Source organism: Lynx canadensis, chromosome E2 (assembly GCF_007474595.2).
Source record: "Lynx canadensis isolate LIC74 chromosome E2, mLynCan4.pri.v2, whole genome shotgun sequence".
NCBI classification, from domain to species: Eukaryota; Metazoa; Chordata; class Mammalia; order Carnivora; family Felidae; genus Lynx; species Lynx canadensis.
The window spans coordinates 51,705,469-51,727,302 of record NC_044317.1 but is presented as its reverse complement, the minus strand read 5'-3'; the positions used below and the strand labels follow the sequence as shown (position 1 = coordinate 51,727,302).

Sequence of the window (21,834 nt, the reverse complement as noted above, 5' to 3'; positions counted from 1 at the left end):
AAATAAATAAATAAATAAAATATTAAAAAAAAAACCTCACTACGTGCTAAGCACTCTTCACACGTATTATGTTATTTAATCCTCAGGGCAATCTTATGAGCTGGTAACTTCTTATCTCTATTTTGCAGCTGAGAAAACAGGCACAAAGAGGTCAACTAGCTTACCCCAGATTACATAGCTGGGAATTGGCTAATAATCAGCTACTTGGTAAGGGCAACAGTAAGAGAGAGCAATTAAGATCCAGGGCTCTGAGGCCACACTGCCCTGATATGTATATACCATGGAAAACTAGGTAGCCATCAAAAAAAATAAATAGGTAACACTTATTAAATACTTACTGTATGCCCAGCACCATTCTAAGCAATTTATGTATTCAACTCTGCAAGAAAAGGCACTATTACTCTCATTTTGCAGAGAAGAAAACTGTAGTTTGTAGTAGGCAAAATAATGCACCCCCACGAGCCAAAAGCAGGTAACTTCTAGATGCTAGAAAAGTCAGACAGATTCTCCTCTAGAGCCTCCACATGGAACATGGCCCTGTCAACACCTTGATTTTAGTCCAGTGGAACTGATTTCAGACTTCTGACCTCTAGAATTGTAAGAGAATAAATTTGTGTTGTTTTAAGCCACTAAATGTGTGGTAATTGTTATAGCAGCAACAGGAAACTAATACACTGAAAAGAGAGTTACAGAACTTACCAAATATTGGGGTGCCTCTGTGCTGGGTGGCCCAGTCAGCAAAATGTCTGACTCTTGATTTTGGCTCAGGTCATGATCTCACAGTTTGTGGGTTCAAGCCCCACATCCGGGCTCTGTGCTGACAGCACAAAGCCTGCTTGGGATTCTCTCTCTCTGCCGTTCCCCCACTCACTCTATCTCTCTCTCTCTCAAAATAAGTAAGAACTTAATAAATAAATAAAATGCATCAAAACAACAAACAAACAAACTTGCCGAAAATCACACAACTGCCAAATGGCAAAGCAAGTATCAACTTAAGCAATATTGCTCCAAAGTCTGTGGTCTTCAAGTTATATTGCCTCTCGGGGCACCTGGGTGGTTCAGTCAGTTAAGTGTCCGACTTCAGCTCAGGTCATGATCTCACGGTCCATGAGTTCAAGCCCTGTGTCAGGCTCTATGCTGACAGCTCAGAGCCTAGAACCTGCTTCAGATTCTGTGTCTCCCTCTCTCTGTGCCTCCCCCACTCATGCTGTCTCTCTCTCAGAAATAAACATTAAAAAAATATTTTTAAGTCATATTGCCTCTCAATACCACAAATAATGTAAAATTACATTGATATATTATGTATATAGTCCACTGATAACAACAATGGTAGTAGTTACCCTCTACAGAGGGCTCACTAGGTTCGAGGCATAGAATTATACATAGCACTTCACTGAAACCTTAATTGTGGTTCTTTGCCATTTTTCTTTTGGAAAAAAAGCATACACATCCTAAGTATTGCATAAGATGTCTCTCTAGAAGTCCAAGGGGCTCCACAGACCCCAGAGTACACTATCACGTTTCCACAGGAAAGGATTCATGTCTGCCTAGAGTATAAAGAAAACAGAGGCTCAGAAAAGGTACCCAAGCTCTCCCAGGTAGTAAGTAGCCAGAACTGGGATGAGAATACAGTTCTGACCACAATCTATGAGTTTTCCTCTTTCAATGTCTCTTCCACATTGCCTTGCACACAAGTAGGTTCTAAATAAATATTTGCCAACTTTGCTCTCTCCTCTTTGACTTCTGCCACAGGAATACCTCTTAAATTTCTGGGAAGGAATGAACAGAGCCTTTATATCACAATCTCTGAATTCACAATACACACTACAAGTTAAGTCAAGCCAAGTGAATTCCACTCATGGTTAAAAATTCCTAAGACTACCAAATTCACATTTATTTTATTGAGTCTAATTGTGTGACGACAGTGAGTCATGAAAAAATGTGGTATAAGACTATTTTAAGTAGGGTAAGCACAAAGACCTCAGGCCAGAGAGAGGTTTAGCATATTTGAGGAACAGAAAGATTCAAGAGCTCAAATGAAGTGAGCCAGAGAGATATAGGCAAGATCAGACAGGGCACGGCATGGAAGGTAATGAATTTTAAAAGCTTTGGATTTTATTCTGAATATAAGAGGAAATCACTGGAAGGCTTTATGCCGAGAACTGTGTGATTTTTTTTTTTTTTTTAATCAATCTGGCTGCTGTGGGGAGACTGGATTATAAAGAATCACAAGTGAAACACAGGAGAGCAGTTGAGAAGACTACAGAGGTGACCAATCAGAGATAATGAGGGTAGCTTGGAATAAGAAATAAAGAAAGGTGGCTGAGATCATTTGAAGCAGAGTACACAGGACTTGACAAGGGACTGGACATGGGCCCAAGGGACAGAGATGAATAAAGAACTCTTAAGTTTCTGGTCTGTGCAACCAGATAAATGGTAAAGCCAACAGCATTTGGCAGACTGGACCACTTTCTCCTTCAGAGATAATCTCACCTTCACTTAACAGCAAAGTACTTTTCATCTAAATCTGCCATCTTGTTCCATCCAACTGCCCATTCATTACATTTACTTCAATGTCTTGTCAAAATCCAAAACAGAACTTAAGGCTGCTCCCCACCATGATCTGCTCAGGCAAATCTACTCCCCTTACAATCTTCCTCATCCTTCTGGAGTCTCCACTCACCCCACTGACTTTTACTTTACATTGGCCTTATTTATCTCAACCTATTTCCTATGTAGCTTCCCTTCTCCTGTTGCTAGTGATTTATACTTGTCAAATAACTGTAACTATAATTTACTCAATGCTTTCTGTGCATAAGCACTATTTATGCATTATCTATTATTTTTATTTTTTAAGTTTTTATTTATCCATCTAAGTAATCTCTACACCTAACGTGAGGCTCAAACCCACAACCCTGAGATCAAGAGTCACACACTCTTCTGACTGAGCCAGCCAGGCATCCCTTGCATTATCTCCTTTAATTCTCAACTATCTTATAATGTAAATTCTATTATCTCCACTTGACAAATGAGCAAACTGAAGTAGAGAAGTTAAGAAATGTATCCAAGGTTGGGGCGCCTGGGTGGCTCAGTCAGTTAAGCGTCCGACTTTGGCTCAGGTCATGATCTCTCAGTTCGTGGGTTTGAGCCCCGCATCAGGCTCTGTGCTGACAGCTCAGAGCCTGGAGCCTGTTTCAGATTGTGTCTCCCTCTCTCTGACCCTCCCCCGTTCATGCTCTGTCTCTCTCTGTCTCAAAAAAATAAACGTTAAAAAAGAAATGTATCCAAGGTTAAATAACTAAGAATTTTTGCAGCTGAGATTCAAACTGAACTATTAATCACCATTGACACTACAATCAATTGGTCCTTAAGTGAAAAATCAGGATTGGCCCCTAAGACACAGTACGTACTCAGTCACTATTATGGCAAATGTGTGCCTACGGAACCAACTGAAGTTCTTTTGAAGAGCGGCAGTGTTGGATAATGAGGCTTTGAAAACAGGAAAGTTTTTGTAGTACCTTTTTTGTAAAGTCAAAATTTCAGAGTTGAGTCCTTAAAAATTTAGTCACACTCACTCCTTTTTGCAGATGTGGAACTTAAGGCCAACAAACTTTGTGACTGACCCAAGGTCAAGAGAGCTGGTTAGCAGAACTGGATTGAACCCAGGTTTCTTGAATTCCTAGATCTTTGCAACGTACAATCATTTCATCATTCGACAAATACATGTGAATGTCTACAAATTTGCAAGCACTACAAATTGAATAAGACCAGTCAAACCCCTATTTTAATTGTCAAACATTTATAAAATGGTTGCCGTCATAGAGCTTATCATCTACTTTGCTCTTTTGGGTCACCCTCCATCCTTCCTCACTCTTAGATACGGGATCAACTACTATTGAGTGGAAGAAAAATCAGACATGCCTTGGTTGTGAAAGGCAGTGCAAAAACTGCTGAAGCATGCATTCTGAAAACACACACAGCTGCCAGCCTCAACATCTTCCTTTATGATTATTTGACTGAAAGAATGAGCCCCGATTGTGGAAAATGAGCTGAGGGAGGGGAAAGGGAGTCACTTAGATTCAACTCCTGTTTACTTGGTGCATAACCTTGGGAGCCAGCTCTCATTCCTTGAGCCCCATCCATAAAGTGGGCTATGTCCCACAGCAAAAAATGGAAAGTCGCACCTGTAGGGCCAGGCAAATCAGATCAATGAGGGAAGCTGAACTGATGGAGACAAGGCTAGAGAACCACATGCCATGTCAGAGGTGGCCTCTGCTTGGCTCCAACCAATGTGGATCTGATCTTTCTATTCTTCAGGAGATGACAGAATTCAGAAATTACCAGATTGCAGAAGAGGGGTGCTTGGGTGGCTCAGTCAGTTAAGCATCCGACTCTTCATTTCGGCTCAGGTCAAGATCTCATGGTTCGTGGGTTTGAGCCCCACGTTGGGTTCTGCATTGACAGTGCAGAATCTGCTTGGGATTCTCTCTCTCTACCCCTCTCCCACTTGTGCACTCCCTCAAAATAAATAAGCTTTAAAAAATTATAGAAATTTCCAGATTGGGGAATGGGGCAGGGGAGGGACAGAGAGAAACACATTTCTTTTCCACCTTTTCATTATAAAAATTTGAAACACAGAAAAGTAAAAAGAATAGTTAGCATTTTTCCTTTTACCCATACACTTTCACCACAGCATGTCACAACTTTAGCATGCACCTCCAAAAATGGGACACTCTCCTTCATAACCATGTTATTATTACCACATCTAGAAAATAATTCTCAAATATCTAATGGGGGGGGCACCTAGGTGGCTCAGTCTGTTAAGCATCTGACTCTTGATGTGGGCTCAGGTCATGATCTCATGGTTTGTGAGTTCGAGCCAGACTTTGGGCTCTGCGCTGACACTGTGGCGCAGCCTGCTTAGGATTCCGTCTTTCCCTCTCTCTGCCCCTCCTCCATGAGTTCTCTGTCTCTCTCTCTGTCTCTCAAAATAAATAAACCTTAAAAACATAGAGGAGCATCTGGGTGGCTCAGTCAGTTAAGCGTCCAACTCTTTATTTCGGCTCAGGTCATGAGCTCAAGGTTCGTGAGATCGAGCCCTGTGTGGGGCCTGCTTGGGATTACCTCTCACTCTGTTCTTCCCCTGCATACGCACGTGCTCTCTCTCGTTCTCTCTCCCAAAATAAGTAAACTTTAAAAAAATTTTAAAAATATGCATATATCACCTAATAGGACTGAATATTCAAATCTCCACTACTATCTAAAAGACGTTTTTATAGGAGTTTTCTTTTTGAACCAAGATCCAGTCAAGGTTCACATTTTGCATCTGGCTTCACCTCTTTATGGTTTTTAAGCCTAGAACACTCCCTTCCTTTGTTTTTTCCATGACACTGACTTCTGGAACAGAACCAGTACAGTTGTCTTATAAAATGCCCCACATCCTGGACATCTTATCATTACCTCAATGTTCTTTAATCTGTTCCTCTGTTCTCTGAAAGCATGATTAGGCTAAAAGATATTCAGCAGGAAAACTTCACAGATGACACACTGAAGTTCTTATTTCACCACATTAGAGGGTGCATTGTTAATAATCACTTACAAAGGCAATAAATTTGTTTTTAATTTTTTTGTTTGAATATTTCCTTGGCCTTAGGGATTCTAAGTCATTAAGTATTTTTAAATGAAGTATTTTTAAATTTCTTGCTTTTTTAAAGGTTTAAATGAAGTATTTTTAAATTTCTTGCTTTTTTTAAAGGTTTTATTTTTAAGTAATCTCTACCCCAACTGTGGGGCTTGAACTCACAATCCCAACATCAAGAACCATATGCTCCACTGACTGAGCCAGCCAAGCACCCCAATTTTTGTCTCAAATTCAGCCAATTCTCTGGATTTTCAAATGTTGGCAACTCATTTCAAAAAATTTTAAACACTGTATGAAAGATACAGCCCAATTTTTAACTGCTAGGCCCTATGAATTCCCTGGAGGGCCCTTTTGGTTATTACTCTCTTTTCAGTTTTCTGATAAACTTGGTCCAAACATCACGCAGAATCAGCGACAAAACGGTTGCCAGAATGTAGTCAGCCATTTCCTAGGCCACCTTCCATTTCACATTTCCAGGTCTTCAGAATTCTATTCCACCTGGAATTTCCTTAGAGGCAAGTCAATTTGCTTTGTGCAGCCTCTTTCTTGTCTGTACAGGGGGAAATCACTGCTCTTCCTACTGCAGAGAGCTGCTATGAGACTCAGTTGAAAACTGTACATGGGGGGGGGGGGCACTTGGGGGGTTCAATCAGTTAAGCATCCGACTTCTGCTCAGGTCATGATCTCGAAGCTTGTGAGTTGAAGCCCCACGTTGGGCTCTGTGCTAACAAGCTCAGGGCCTGGAGCCTGCTTCGGATTCTGTCTTCCTCTCTCTGCCCCTCCCCCCACTTCAAAAATAAATAAACGTTAAAAAAATTTTTTAATCAAAAACTAAAATAAGTAAAAAAAAAATGCAAATCTGCTCCAGTGACTCCTATGCTCAAAACTTTCCCATGGGTTTCTCGGAATAAAAAAGCTACACCTCGGGGCACCTGGGTGGCTCAGTCGGTTGAGCCACCAACTTCGGCTCAGGTCATGACCTCACAGTTTGTGAGTTCGAGCCCCGCGGCGGGCTCTGTGCTGACAGCTCAGAGCCTGGAGCCTGCTTCGGATTCTGTGTCTTCCTCTCTCTCTGCCTCTCCCCCACTCATGCTCGCTCGCGCGCTCTGTGTGTCTCAGAAATAAACATTTAAAAAAAAAAATTTTTTTTTAAAGCTACACCTTATTTGCTTCCAACCACCTTGCTTCTTTGCTTCTCTCTCTCATTTGCCAAGCATGCTCTGGCCTCCAGAATTTTACACTGTTTTCTCTCTCCTAGCGAGCTTCTTCCACATGGTTCTTTTCCTTCATACAGGTCTGTGACTCAATGAAGGCCTCTCCAGAGGCCTTCCCTGGCCTCCCTATCAAAATAGCTCTCCCACCTCAGCATCCTTTAAAGATCCTCTTACCCTGCTTTATTTCTCTCTCAGCACTTGCACTGCCTAATATGTTATTTACGTTAATTGCTTCCCGCACCAGAAATGCACGCTCCATGTGGGCAAAGGATGCAGCTCGCTAACATTCGCTAAGCGCCAAGAAAAGCGATCGTGGCAGGTACTTAATATTTGATAAAACCAATCAACCCTTTCGAAGACCTCATTCCCCCCCCCCCCGATAACTACCCCATACCCAAGGTATGCCCAACCTTAGCGCCCAGTCCTCTCGAGACACACCCTCATACCTAGGCATAAGCAACCTCTTCGTGCACCTCCAACCCCTGGCCTCCCCGAGCTCTTTAAGATTCCCACTTGAAATATGTTGCTGCAAAACTCCTCAAAAACCCTCCTCCTTTCATAGCGGCCCACCCTTTCGAAGCCACAAGAACGTAAATTCGAGCGCGTTCGGTTCGCCAGTCCCCCCAGCGTCCAAGAGATTCCCACGATCCACGAATGAATGAACGACGCCCCCCCTTCATCCTCCCCCTGAACGGCCGGCCCCTCCTGCTCCCTAAGCACCCCACCCCCCGCATCATTCCCTTTGGGCGCCTGAGTCCCTGAGTTTGAATCGTCAACCAGGACTCCCCCGCCGCCCCTTCCAGAGGCCCTCCCTCGGAGCGACCCTACCACCACCCTGGGAGGTCCCCGCTTCCCTCAGCTTCCAGAAACACCGCTAACCGACCCCTCCAGTCCTCTCAGGAAGGCTACCAACCCCGGGCACGTAATTCCCGCCTCCGCGCTTCAAATCCGACCCTCCGGCTCCGCGAGGGCGGCGAACGCCTCAGGCCAGACGCCCCCAACAGCCCCTCAGCCCCGCGAGCCGCGCCGGCCCTGACCGTTTCTGGGCCTCCAATCCCCACAGACGGATCTGCCGGTCATACTGCGCCGCCTCCTCCTCGCTGATGCCGCCGCCGGCCTCTTCCTTCTCCACCATGGCGCCGGCTCCAGCTGCCTGCACTCGGGTCCTGCCCACGGCAACCGCCCGCCGGCCCCACGCGCCGCCAACCGCCGCCGGCCGCGCGCCCGGGCCGCGTCTGCGCCTGCGCCAGGGACCGCGCCTGCGCAGAACCTCCTCCACGGCCCGGCCCGCCCCTAGAGCCTGGGACCACGCGAAGCTCGCCCGCCTGAAAGGCGGGCCGGCAGGACTGTCGGCCACGTGACCGGGGCTCCAGCCAATCCTGGCCCAAGGATGGAGCGATTCCTCGCCCCCCTTTCTTCCCTCCCCCCCACCCCGACGGTAAATATCCAAGTGCTCACCTAATGGGGCTTTTTAGTTTTTATTTATTTATTTTTTACTTATGGGGCTTTTTAAATCAGCAGATATTTATCTAGCACCTGCTGAAATCCCGGTGGTGGAGGCGTTGGGCAATAGAGCAGCGAATAAAATAGAGCCCTGCCCTCCGGCGGCTAACGTTCTTTCGAGGGGAGCCCAAAGACCAATAGAAATCAGACCGTGAGAGATGCTGTGGAGAAAAATAAGCCCAGATGGGACCACAGGGTTCCAGGAGTGGCCAGAGAGAAGCTTCTCGCAGAAAGGGGATATTGAACCGAGATCTGGAGGGACTGAAGAAAACAAACCGTGTGGTTAACCGGGCGATGGAGCATTTCTGGTCAGGGCAAACAGCAGGTGCAAAGGCCCTGAACCTGGAATGTGCTAGCATAGCTGAGGAACTTTGGAGAGGGCAAGGTGGCTGGAGCAGAGCGAGAGGATGGGCAGTGGTAAGAGGTGAAATCATAGATGAAGCAAGTGGGGCATCCTGAGGGACCTTGTAGGCCTGGTGCTAACTAAAGTGTATTTTAAGCAAGGTGCCTTTTTATTATTCATTCAACAAATACTTATTGAGCATCTGTTATGTGTTAGCCATTGATCTCAGTGCTGGGATAGAGCACTGACAAAAAAATAGCTGTCTTCTCATGGAGTTTAAATGGGTTTTCAGTGAATTCTTTCTCTTCTTTTTCGGGTTTGTTTGTTTGAGAGAGAGAGAGAGAGAGAGAGAGAGAAAGAAAGACGGTGGGGGGGGCGCCTGGGTGGCTCAGTCAGTTAAGCATCTGACTTCGGCTCAGGTCGTGATTCTCACTGTTTGTGAGTTCAAGCCCCAAGTTGAGCTCCATGCTAACTGTGCAGAGCTTACTTGGGATTCTCTCTCTCTCTCTCTCTCTCTCTCTCTCTCTCTCTCCCCGTCTCTCTCTCTCTGTCCTTCCCCCACTTGCACACACACACACTCTCTCTCTCTCTCTCTCTCTCTCAAAATAATAAATAAACTTTAAAAAAATTTTTTTAAAAAGAGAGTGCACAAACTGGCAAGTAGGGGAGGGACAGAGAGAGGAGACAGAGAGAGAATCCCAAGCAGGCTCTGTGCTACCAGCGGGGAGCCCAGTGCAGGGCTCGGTCTCAAGAACCATGAGATTCATGACCAGAGCCGAAATCGAGAGCTGGACGTTGAACCCACTGAGTCATCTGGGCTCGCCTATGGGAATTATCTTTCTAATTTTTTTTTTATTTTTTTTAACGTTTATTTATTTTTTTTTAATTTTTTTTTCAACGTTTTTTATTTATTTTTGGGACAGAGAGAGACAGAGCATGAACGGGCGAGGGGCAGAGAGAGAGGGAGACACAGAATCGGAAACAGGCTCCAGGCTCTGAGCCATCAGCCCAGAGCCCGACGCGGGGCTCGAACTCACGGACCGCGAGATCGTGACCCGGCTGAAGTCGGACGCTTAACCGACTGCGCCACCCAGGCGCCCCTAACGTTTATTTATTTTTGAGACAGAGAGAGACAGAGCATGAACGGGGGAGGGGCAGAGAGAGAGGGAGACACAGAATCGGAAACAGGCTCCAGGCTCTGAGCTGTCAGCACAGAGCCCGACGCGGGGCTCGAACTCACGGACCGCGAGATCGTGACCTGGCTGAAGTTGGACGTTCAACCGACTGAGCCACCCAGGCGCCCCTATCTTTCTAATTTTTATGAGGTTAGGTTCTTTAATAGAACTATTTCATACGTAATGAGTCTGAGGGCCAGCAAAGTTATCAGTAGCCCGAACGAAGTCTTGTATCTTAGAAGGAGTGAAGAGTAGGATTCAAACCCGGGCCATGTGGCCCACATGCTTCATCAGGAGATGATACTGCCGATGGCATATTCAGCTTCTACTCTGTGCTCTGATCTTTTACCTGAGGCACGTACATACTCTGCGAACCTCAAAGATTGATATTTCATCCCCTTTTACAGGTTGCAACTCTGGGACTCGGGGAGGGGTAGGAATTCATCCAAGATCACAACATCACTCCAAAAAAGTTTGGCCGATGCTTACCCTCGGTTATTGATGTGAAACAAATCACGGAAAAGATGAGGGACTTAATGATGCATATTTATTATCTCTTGTAGTTTTTGTGAAGCTGGACTTCAGGAGCAGCTGGACCGGGCTGTTGTGGCACAAGGTCTTTTGTGAGAACGCAGTCAGAGGTCAGCTGACGCTACAGTCATCTGACGGCTTTTGATGGGAGTTCCTCTTCCGTCCATGATGGGAGGAGGAGATGACCCGCTCCCGTGGCCGGAAGTCCTGGGGATACAATAATAATAAAAATAAACATACGCCAGGGGCGCCTGGGGGGCTCAGTTGGTTGGGCGGCCAACTCTTGATTTCAGCTCCGGTCATGATCTCACAGTTTGGGAGTTTGAGCCCCGCCTTGGGCTCTGCGCTGACAGTGCGGAACCTGCTTGGGGTTCCGTCTCTCCCTCTCTCTCTCAAAATAAGTAAATAAACTTTTTTTAAAAATGGACATACCCCTGCTTTATGTAGGAACAGTCACAAGACAGTGGGAGAGAGAGAAAACAGTCCCATAAATATAAATAGAAACTTCATGAAGTGCTGTGAAGGAAAAGAAGAGAGAGCTATAAAAGTGTTTTTGACTCAGTGTTGGAGTCAGAAAAGTATGTCCTGAGGGGCGCTTGGGTCACTCGGTCGGTTGAGCTTCTGACTTTGGCTCTGGTCATGATTTCACAGGTCATGAGTTCGAGCCCCGTGTCAGGCTGTGTGCTGACAGCTCAAGCCCTCTTTGGATACTGTGTCTCCCTTTCTCTGCCCCTCCCCACTCACACTTTGTGTGTGTGTGTGTCTCTCTTTCTCTCTTAAAAATAAATAAACGTGGGGCGCCTGGGTGGCGCAGTCGGTTAAGCGTCCAACTTCAGCCAGGTCACGATCTCGCGGTCCGTGAGTTCGAGCCCCGCGTCAGGCTCTGGGCTGATGGCTCGGAGCCTGGAGCCTGTTTCCGATTCTGTGTCTCCCTCTCTCTCTGCCCCTCCCCCGTTCATGCTCTGTCTCTCTCTGCCCCTCCCCCGTTCATGCTCTGTCTCTCTCTGTCCCAAAATAAATAAAAAACATTGAAAAAAAAATTTAAATAAATAAATAAATAAATAAATAAATAAATAAACGTTTTGAGAGACAGAGAGTGAGTGGGGGAGGAGCAGAGAGACAGAGGGAGACACAGAGTCCTAAGCAGGCTCCAGGCTCCGTGCCGTTAGCACAGAGCCAGATGTGGGGCTTGAACCAGTAAACCTGAGCCCTAGTCGGATGCTTAACCCACCGAGCCACCCAGGTGCTGCCCCCTCTTTATTTATTTATTTATTTTTTATTATTTTTTAAGTTTAAATTTTTTTAACGTTTATTTATTTTTGAGAGAGAGCACATGAGCAAGGGACGGGCAGAGAGAGAGGGGGGACACAGAATCTGAAGCAGGCTCCAGGCCCTGAGCTGTCAGCACAGAGCCGGATGGGGGGCTCGAACTCACCAACCAGGAGATCGTGACCTGAGCCGAAGTCGGACACCGACTGAGCCACCCAGTGGCCCCCACTGAATTCTGTGTTACGTGAATATCTCAGTAAAGCTTTGAGTAAAGAGAGACAAGAAATGGAAGCTTCCACTTTCCCTCCCTTGGGACACTTGATTTTAAGCTCAGCCTCCTTGCTAGGAAAAGCCAAACAGCCCAGAGAGAAGCCTTCGTGGAGAAGAGCCACAAAGTGCCTGACCCTCAGGCAGGCGACAGCGCCAGGCGCCAGCCAGCACCAACTTGCTGGCCATGTGAATGAGCCATCTTGGAAGTATATCCTCTGCTAGCTGGTCAAGCCACCCCGGAGGGAGCAGATACGAGCCATTCCTTCCAAGCCCTGCCCAAAGTTCTGATCCGTAAGCAAAATCAAGGACCGCTGTCGAGTTATACCACAAAGTTTTGTGATCACTCGTTGCACAGCATTAGATTACCTGGACACTGCCCTCTACCAACTCTCTTCACACTTTTTTCTCCATGTTTCCTTCTCTCTCCCTCCCCCTGGCGTGCACCCTCTCACGGGGTCAAACAGGCGCTCTATCTTCCTCTTTCCTTCACCCCATTCTCTTTCTCTAACTCTCTTTCCCTTTCCCTGCCAACACTCTCCGTCTTTCTGATTTTAGTCTCTCTGACGAGCTCATTCTTTCTGTATTCCCTGAAGACGTCCTCTGGGCCCAGCCCTGTGCGAGGGGACACATAAACCCTGGGGGGGATATGTTGTCCTGTGGCATCACAGAAGATCTCTCAGAGGAAGTAATGACCGAGTGGAGATGCGGAGAATGATGACAAGTCAGGTGACCGAGCCATGGTGACTGAGGGGGATAAAGGCGTCAATTAAGAAATCGGATGGTGGGAGCACCCAGCTGGCTCAGTCAGTAGAACATGTGACTCTTTATCTCTGGGTTGTGAGTTTGAGTCCCACGCTGGATGTAGAGATAACTTAAAAATAAAATATTTTTATTTTTTTTAATGTTTATTTATTTTTGAGAGAAAGAGACAGAGCATGAGCAGGGGAGGGGCAGAGAGAGAGGGAGACACAGAATCCGAAGCAGGCTCCAGGCTCCCAGCTGTCAGCACAGAGCCCGATGCGGGGCTTGAACTCACAAATGGTGAGATCATGACCTGAGCCGAAGCAGGTTGCTCAACCAAGTGAGCCACCCAGGTGACCCTTGTCCTTTTTTTTAAGCCCTGAAAATCTATTTGTTAATTACAATATGTGACCGTTGTACTTTGAGGCAAATAGAGAACATAAAACATCAGTATCCTGAACGCTAAAGAAACAAGTCCAGAGTGAACATCACTTCGTTTAGAATGATTTGAGGCTGGAGTGTCTGGGTGGTTCAGTCGGTTAAGCATCTGACTCCGGCTCAGGTCATGATCTTATGGTTTGTGGGTTCAAGCCCCTCGTTAGGTTCTGTGCTGACAACTCAGAGCCTAGAGCCTGCTTCAGATTCTATGTCTCCCTCTCTCTCTGCCCCTCTCCTTCTCACCCTCTGTCTCTCAAAAATAAATAGATGTTGAAAGAAAGAAAGAAAGAAAGAAAGAAAGAAAGAAAGAAAGAAAGAAAAGAAAAGAAATGAGAGAGTTTGGGAAGTACACGTCTCTTCAAATCTGTATTGTTTCTTCCAAATACCGCTTGGCCCCCTAGGAAAGTCCGTTTTCTAAACATGACCTTACCCCTTATCCTAATCCAGAGGATGAGACAAGGAACTAGATGGCTTGAAGTTCAGAAACAGAATGAGAATAGTGGACACTATTTGGTAACTTTTATTTTATCACAATCTTAAAAAAAGTTTACTGTTTATTTATTTTTGAAAGAGACAGAGAGCAGAGAAGGGACAGAGAAAGAGGGAAACACAGAATCCGAAGCAGGCTCCAAGCTCTGAACTGAAGGCACAGGGCCTGATGCAGGGCTTGAACTCACAAACCGTGAGATCATGACCTGAGCCGAAGTCGGATGCCTAATCGACTGAGCCACCCAGGTGCCCCACAAATTTTTTTAAGTAACCTCTACACCCAACGTGGCGCTCAAACTCACAACCCCGAGGTCAAGAGTCACATGCTCTACAGACTGAGCTAGCCAGGCACCCTACAAATTTTTATTTTGGAGATTTTCAAGCTTACAGAAAAAATAGTCCAATGAATATTCATATATCCTTTGAATAGATTCATTAATTTGAAATTTTGGCACATTCTCTCTCTCTCTCTGTCTCTCATACACACACACGCTTACCCATATACTTTTTAGCTAAACCACTTTACAGTTCGTCCTTCCAGGTCTTTAAGTCAATGCAGGGAAAAATTTTGAGAACCAGTCGGCCAGATTCTCTCACACACTTCCTGCATATGAAATGCCAAATATGCACAAATCCCTTCAACCGAAAGATTAATTCCAGAGGTCTGAGCCACTTGAAAATGTCTATATTTAACTCCAAATATTCGCTGGGTTAAACGACGCCAATGAAGGAAACGATTATCGCAACAAGGGCATGCAGTACGTTCTCTTGATTAGCGCTGAGGCCGATTGCATTTTCCACAGATGGCTACAGCCGTGTCGATCTTCTATTCCCCATGCTCGATCTTCAGCAACCCCTCGACGCTACTCCCACTGAGAGGGTGTGGTGTGAACGCATCTTCATTTAGTTCATTATATCTTCAATGACCCTGTTTCCGAATAAGGTCACATTCTGAGGTTTCCGGAAGAACACGAATTGGGGGGTAGGCAAAAACTACTTAACCCAGTACAGGTATCAGTGCATATTCTTAAACATATAACAACATACGAAGAAATAACTGTACACGCGTGGAGCTAGCTCATTAGCTAGCTAGATAAAATAAATCCGGCGTTTGATTGAAAAATAATTTGGCAGAGTTGGGGATGGTCAGTGGGTGGAAATAGGGCTTGGCTATGAGTTTATAATTCTTTTTTTAACGTTTATTTTGAGAGAGAGAGAGAGAGTGCACGAGTGGGGTAGGGGCAGAGAGAGAAGGGAGAGAGAAGCCCAAGCAGGCTCTGCATTGACCGTGCAGTGCCCAATGTGGGCCTGGAACTCACTAACCGTGAGATCATGACCTGAGCCCAAACCAAGAGTCACACGCGTGATCGACTGAGCCACCCAAGCGCCCCTGTATTTTTTTTTAAGATTTTATTTTTATTTATTTATTTTTAATGTTTATTTATTTTTGAGAGAGAGAGCACAAGCAGGGGAGGTTCTGAGAGACAGCGGGACAGAGAATCCGAAGCAGGGCTCCGCACTGACAACAGAGAGTCCGATCTGGGGTTCCGACCCACGAACTGTGAGATCGTGCCTAGAGCCGAAGTCAGACGCTTAACTGACTGAGCCACCCAGGCACGCCAAGATTTATTTTTATTTTTATTTTTTTATAATATACATCCAAATTAGTTAACACATGGTGCAACAATGATTTCAGGAATAGATTCCGTAAACCCCTTCCCCATTTAGCCCATGCCCCCCTCCCCCAACCCCTCCAGCAACGCTGTTTGTTCTCTGTATTTAAGAGTCTCTTATGTTCTGCCTCCCTCCCCGTTTTTATATTATTTTTGCCTCCCTTCCCCTATGTTCATCTGTTTCGCATCTTAAAGTCCTCATAGGAGTGAAATCATATATTTGTCTTTCTCTTGTCTATTCGCTTAGCATAGCACCCTCCAGTTCCATCCACGTAGTTGCAAATGGCAAGATTTCATTCTTTTTGATTGCCGAGTAATGCTCCATTGTATCTATATACCGCATCTTCTTTTTTTATTTTTATTATTTTTTTTAAATCTTTTTTTTTAACGTTTATTTATTTTTGAGACAGAGAGAGACAGAGCATGAACGGGGGAGGGGCAGAGAGAGAGGGAGGCAGAATCAGAAGCAGGCTTCCAGGCTCTGAGCCATCAGCCCAGAGCCCGACGCGGGGCTCGAACTCGTGGACCGTGAGATCGTGACCTGAGCTGGAGTCGGACGCTTAACCGACTGAGCCCCCCAGGCGCCCCATATACCACATCTTCTTTATCCGTTCATCCATCGGTGGACACTTGGGCTCTTTCCATACTTTGGCAATTGTCGATAGCGCTGCTATGAACATGGGGGTGCATGTGCCCCTTTGAAACAGCATACCTAGCAGTGCAATTGCTGGGTCGTAGGGTAGTTCTAATTTTAGTTTTTTGAGGAGTCTCCGTACTGTTTTCCAGAGTGGCTGCACCAGTTTGTATTCCCAGCCAAGATTTTATTTTTAAGTAATTTCTGCACCCAATGCAGGGCTCAAACTCCCAACCCCAGAAGCAGGAGTTGCGTGCTCCACCTTCGGAGCCAGGCTTCTGAGCCAGGCGCCCCTCCCATCTTCTTTCTCAAGGCTGAATATGAATATGTTCCATTGTAAACTATAAACCACATTTTGATTATCCATCCATCCGTTCAGCAGACATTTGGGTTGCTTTTCAGCCTTCGACTAGTGTGAATAATGTGGCCACGCACATGGTGTCCAAATATCTCTCTGAGACCCTGGTGAGACCATGGGATATATACCCGGGGGGAGGGGGTAGTTTTGTTTTTTTTCAGCCACAGCTAATCGGAACAGCTGCCCAAACTGAGACTTGGTCACTGGAAGGGGGTGGAGAGCAGTTAGTCAATAGATCAGGCCCCTGGGTTTAGGGATTACATAATTACCTCCACCCAGGTGGCAGCTCCACATTAACCACCTCGGTGGTTCTCAGCCCCACCTGCACATTAGGATTATCTGGGGACCGTTTCAGCAACTCTAGTGCCCGGGCCCCACCTTCCGAGACTGATTAATTGGTCTGGGGTGGAGCTGAGACACTGGGATTTTTACAAAATGCTCCCCAGATGATTCTAAACACAGTCAGGATGGAGAACTCTGTAACAAAGGCACGTGTGGTGTCTTATTCCAGTCTCAGTTCTTTTCCCGCCCTTCCTGTTCGAACCGCCTAATTCTTAGGATTCTTTAAACGACATCGGATTAGGGGCACTGGCTCGCTCAGTCAATGGGGCACGGCACGTGATCTCAGGGTTGTGAGTCCGAGCCCTACACTGGGGGTAGAGATTACTTAAAAATAAAAATATTTAGGGGCGCCTGGGTGGCTCAGTTGGTTAAGCGTTCCCATTTCGGCTCAGGTCATGATCTCGTGGTTCGTGAGTTCGAGCCCTGCACTGGGCTCTGTGCTGACAGCTCAGAGCCTGGAGCCTGCTTCGGATTCTGCGTCTCCCTCTTTCTGCCTCTCTCCTGCTCACACCTCTGTCTCTCTCTCTCTCAAAAAGTAAATAAACGATAAAAAAAAAAAATTTTTTTTTTTTAAGTAAAAGTATTTAAGGGGCACCTGGGTGGCTCAGTCGGTTAAGCATCTGACTCTTGATTTCGGCTCAGGCCATGATCTCATGGTTCGTGGGATTGAGCCCCATGTCGGGCTCTGCACTGACAGTATGGAGCCTGCTTGGGATTCTCTCCCTTCTTCTCCCTCCACACACACCCCCTCCACAGCTCTCCCCTGCTCTCCCCCTCACACATGCTCCCTCTCTCTCTCTCTCTCTCAAAATAAATAAACATAAAAAATTTTTAAAAATTAAAATCTTTGAAATAAATAAAATTACATTTAAAAAATTTAGGCAGCACCTGGTCAGTTCAGCCAGTGGAGCATGTGATTCTTGATTTCGAGGTTGTGAGATTGTGAGCTCGAGCCCCACATCGGGTGTAGAGATTGCTTTAAATAAATAAGTAAACTTGAAAAAATAAAAAATAAATGAATAAATAAAACTAGCATGTTTGAGTAGAAGTAAAGATAACCTTTATTACCTGTAATAAAATACATACATTTAATTATACAGATGGTGGATTTTTTTAAATTTTTTTTCAACGTTTATTTATTTTTGGGACAGAGAGAGACAGAGCATGAACGGGCGAGGGGCAGAGAGAGAGGGAGACACAGAATCGGAAACAGGCTCCAGGCTCTGAGCTGTCAGCACAGAGCCCGATGCAGGCTCAAACTTACAAACCATGAGATCATGACCTGAGCTGAAGTTGGATGCTTGACTGACTGAGCCACCCAGGTGCCCCCGATGTTTATTTATTCTTGAGAGAGAGAAAGAGAGAGACAGAGACAGAGCGCAAGCCAGGGAGGGGCAGAGAGAGAGAGGGAGACACAGAATCCAAAGCAGGCTCCAGGCTCTGAGCCATCAGCACAGAGCCCGACACAGGGCTCAAACTCACAAACCGTGAGATCATGACCTGAGCCAAAGTTGTATGCTTAACTGACGGAGCCACCCAGGTGCCCCTTAATCTCTATGCCCAATGTGGGGCTCAAACTTATAACCATGAGATCAAGAGTTGCAGAGGCACCTGGGTGGCTCAGTAGGTTAAACATCCGATTCTTGATTTCAGCTCAGGTCATGATCTCAGGGTCGGTGAGTTTGAGCCCCACATGGGGCTCCAGGCTGACAGTGTGGAGCTTGCTTGGGAATCTCCCTCTCCCTCTCTGTCTGCCCCTCCTCTGCTCACTTTCTCTCTCTCTCTCTCTCTCTCTCTCTCTCTCTCTCTCTCTCTCAAAATAAACGTTAAAAAAAAAAAAAAAGAGTTGAATGTCTACTGACTGAGCCAGCAGGGTGGCCCTGGAGGGTAGAAGTTTGAAATGAAGGTCTGAGCTGAAGGCCCTAGGGAAGCAATCCTTGCCTCCTCCAGCTTCTGGTGGTTGGCCAACAATGCTTGGCTCGTAGATTACTCCAATCTCTGCTTCTTGTCACATGTTGTCTCCCTGTGTGTATCTTTGTGTCTCTTCTCTTCTTGGAAGGATACCAATCATATCGGGGTAAGGGCCCACCCTACTCCAGTGTGACCTCATCTTATTTTAATCAATCATATCTTTAGTGACCCTGTTTCCAAATAAGGTCACGTTCTGAGGTTTCAGGAAGAATGTGAATTTGAGGGGAGGGAAGCACTATTTAACTCATTACAGGTCCAAGTATATATTCTTTTTTTTTAACATATATTTTTTAATTTGAGAGAGAGAGAGAGCAGGGTAGAGGGGCAGAGGGAGAGACAGAATCTCCAGCAGGCTCTGCACTCAACTTGGAGTGTGACGTGGAACTTGATCCCACGACCCTGGGATCATGACCCGAGCTGAAATCAAGAGTCAGACAGATGCTCAACCTACTTACACCCAGGTTCCCCCCCTTTTTTAATATATATACTTTAAAGTTTATTTATTTTGATAGAGAGAGACAGGGAGAGGGAGAGAGAAAGAGAGGAAGCGTAGGAGGGGCAGAGAGAGAGAGAGAGAGAGAGAGAGAGAGAGAGAGAGAGAATCCCAAGCACGCTCCACACTGTCAGTGAGGAGCCCGATTTGGGGCTCAATCCCATGAACCTTGAGATCATGACCTGAGCTGAAATCAAGAGTCTGACACTTAACCAACCGAGCCACCCAGGCATCCCACAAGTGTATATTCTTAAATGTGTAACAACATATATAGTAATAACTATGTATGTATATGTGTGGAGCTAGGTAGTTAACTAGCTAGATGAAACAAATGTGGTATTTGATTAAAAATAAACTAAAATGGGTGCCTGGTGGCTCATTCGGGCATCCGACTTTTTTTTTTTTAATTCTTTTTATTTTTAGACAGAGAGAGAGAGGAAAGGAAAGCATGAGAGCACTAGCAGGGGGGAAAGAGAGAGAGAGAGAGAGAGAGAGAGAGGGAGGGAGAGAGGGAGGGGGAGAGAGATTGAGAGGGGATCCCGAGCAGGCTCCACACTGAGTGTGGATCCCATAACCCTGGGATCATGACCTGATCTGAAATCAAGAGTTGGACACTCAGGGCGCCTGGGTGGCTCAGTCGGTTGAGTTTCCAACTCTTGATTTCAGCTCAGATCATGATCCCAGGGTGGTGGAATCCAGCCCAGCATCAGGCTCTGTGCTAAGCAGGGAGACTGCTTAGGATTCTCTCTCTCTCCCTCTACCCCTCTCCCCCCTCCCTGGTTCTTGCCAGTGCGGGTTTACTCACTCTCTTAAAAAAAAAAAAAAAAAAGGCATTGGTGTGGGCGCTTGGGTGGCTCAGTCAGTTAAGTGTTGAACTCTTGATCTCGGCTCAGGTCATGATCTCACAGTTCGTGAGTTGCAGTCCCCCATATAGGGACTGCTAGGGATTCTGTCTCTCCTTCTCTTTGCCCCGCCCCCACTTGTGCTCTATCAAAAATATAAATAAACTTAAAAAATTGATAAGCTATCAGAGTTGGGGGATGGTCAATGGGTAGGTGTAAGGAACTGAATTTCCCTGACTTTATAATTCTTTTCTTTTTTACGTTTATTTATTTATTTTCAGAGAGAGAGTGCGAGAGAGAGCAGGGGAGGGGCAGAGAGAGAGAGAATCCCAAGCAGGCCCCAGCTGTCAATGCAGAGCTGGATACCGGGCAGGAACTCATGAACCAGGAGATCACATGACCTGAGCCCGAATCAAGAGTCAGACACTTAACCCACTAAGCCACCCAGGCACCCCAAGTTTATAATTCTTGAAGCTGGGTGATAGGTATATGAAGGTTCATTTTACACTTTCCCCTATTTTTGTGTATGTTTGAATTTTTCCATAATAAAAATGTTTTAAAACCCTTATTTTAATGTTCCGAATCTAAAACTCTTAAACTATGCTGTGCTACTTTCCAATCCTAGGGGAAAATGCCAGTGACAGGATCAAATAACCTCTTTGTGCACAAAAGATGTTTCGAAGTCTGGAATGACCATGCAGCAGAGGGCTATATCAAACCTCTGTTGGATAAGACTTTGGAGAGAAACACTTTTGCTGAGTTGTCTTGTATTGTTAAAGTGAAATGTGCATGGGTCATAGAAAAAAAGATAAAGGGAGTCAAACTATTTTGAAGAACTAAAACTGATTCTTAGCATTAAATGATTTATTAGTTATTATATTGACCTTGAAATGACCCTGAAGATCCATGGCATGTGGTCATTTATAACTGGTTAGCGAATGACCTGAGCTATTTCCTGTGAGTATGCAGTAACTCTTGAGAACAGTAACTTTGTGGAAAAGGACTGAAAATAAACCAACCTGGTCTATAAATTATTTTCTCCTGGACCTCTAGACTCATTAAACATCTAAAAGGGTTCCTTTTCCCACTCCCCCTGATAGTTTCATAAAGCTTACAAAGAACATTTAATATAATGGTAGGTTCTCAAATTTGGGGGTATATATGTTCTTAAACTTTTTTTTTAAGGTGAAATTCACATTAAAAAAAGAAATTTACATAACTTAAAATTAGCCATTTTATCTTATTTTTTTTAGCTTATTTTTTATTTTGAGACAGAGAGCGAGGGAGAGGTAGAGAGTGAGCGAGAGAGAGAGAGAAGACAGAGAGAGAGAGAGAGAGAGAGAGGGAGGGAGAATCCCAAGCAGGCTCTGCACTGACAGCTCAGAGCCTGATGTGAGGTTCGAACTCGTGAACCTTTCAATCAGACCTGAGCCAAAATCAAGAGCCAGACACAACTGACTGAGCACAACTGGCTATAATTTTGTTCATTAGGTGAGCATTTATTACCCATAGTCAGGTTGGTCCCTGTGCTGTCATCCTATCATCCCTGGTCCCTGTCCTCTAGTGTCAGTAACAACTCCTTTATTATTGTGATGTCCCAAAAGGTCCCTGCAAACTTCCAAAATGTCCTCAAGGGTGCAATACTCTCCCCTTGAGAATAAAAAAAAAAAGCCAACCCAACAGGAATTTCCCACAATAAGTCCCAAAATGTCCTCTAGGGGGCAACATCATCTCCTTGAGAACTAGGTGGAACCATGATCTAGCCTGGAGTTCATTACCCTCCATTTCCCAATAAAAGCAGGGTTGGATTAGCAAGGAAGGTAGAGAAAATAGCTATTGGTTGGCAGTCAGCAAGGTACCATAATGCCTCCCTTTGGCCAATGGTCTCCTCCTTTCTTCCCTAGTTA

The 21,834-nt window shown here is 45.5% G+C and overlaps 1 protein-coding gene across 2 annotated transcripts in view; it reads right to left on the bottom strand.

Moving 5' to 3' along the window:
- The window catches only part of SAE1 (SUMO1 activating enzyme subunit 1), a 74,309-nt gene extending 66,250 nt beyond the window's left edge, over nucleotides 1–8,059 (bottom strand). The window contains exon 1 of one of the 2 annotated variants that reach the window (XM_030299235.1): nucleotides 7,893–8,059. In XM_030299235.1, the coding sequence (XP_030155095.1) occupies nucleotides 7,893–7,990 (98 nt within the window). In that variant the 5' untranslated portion in view covers nucleotides 7,991–8,059. The remainder of the gene's footprint in view (nucleotides 1–7,892) is intronic. The other variant, XM_030299236.1, reaches the window with a different exon arrangement.
- Nucleotides 8,060–21,834: the final 13,775 nt, after the last annotated feature.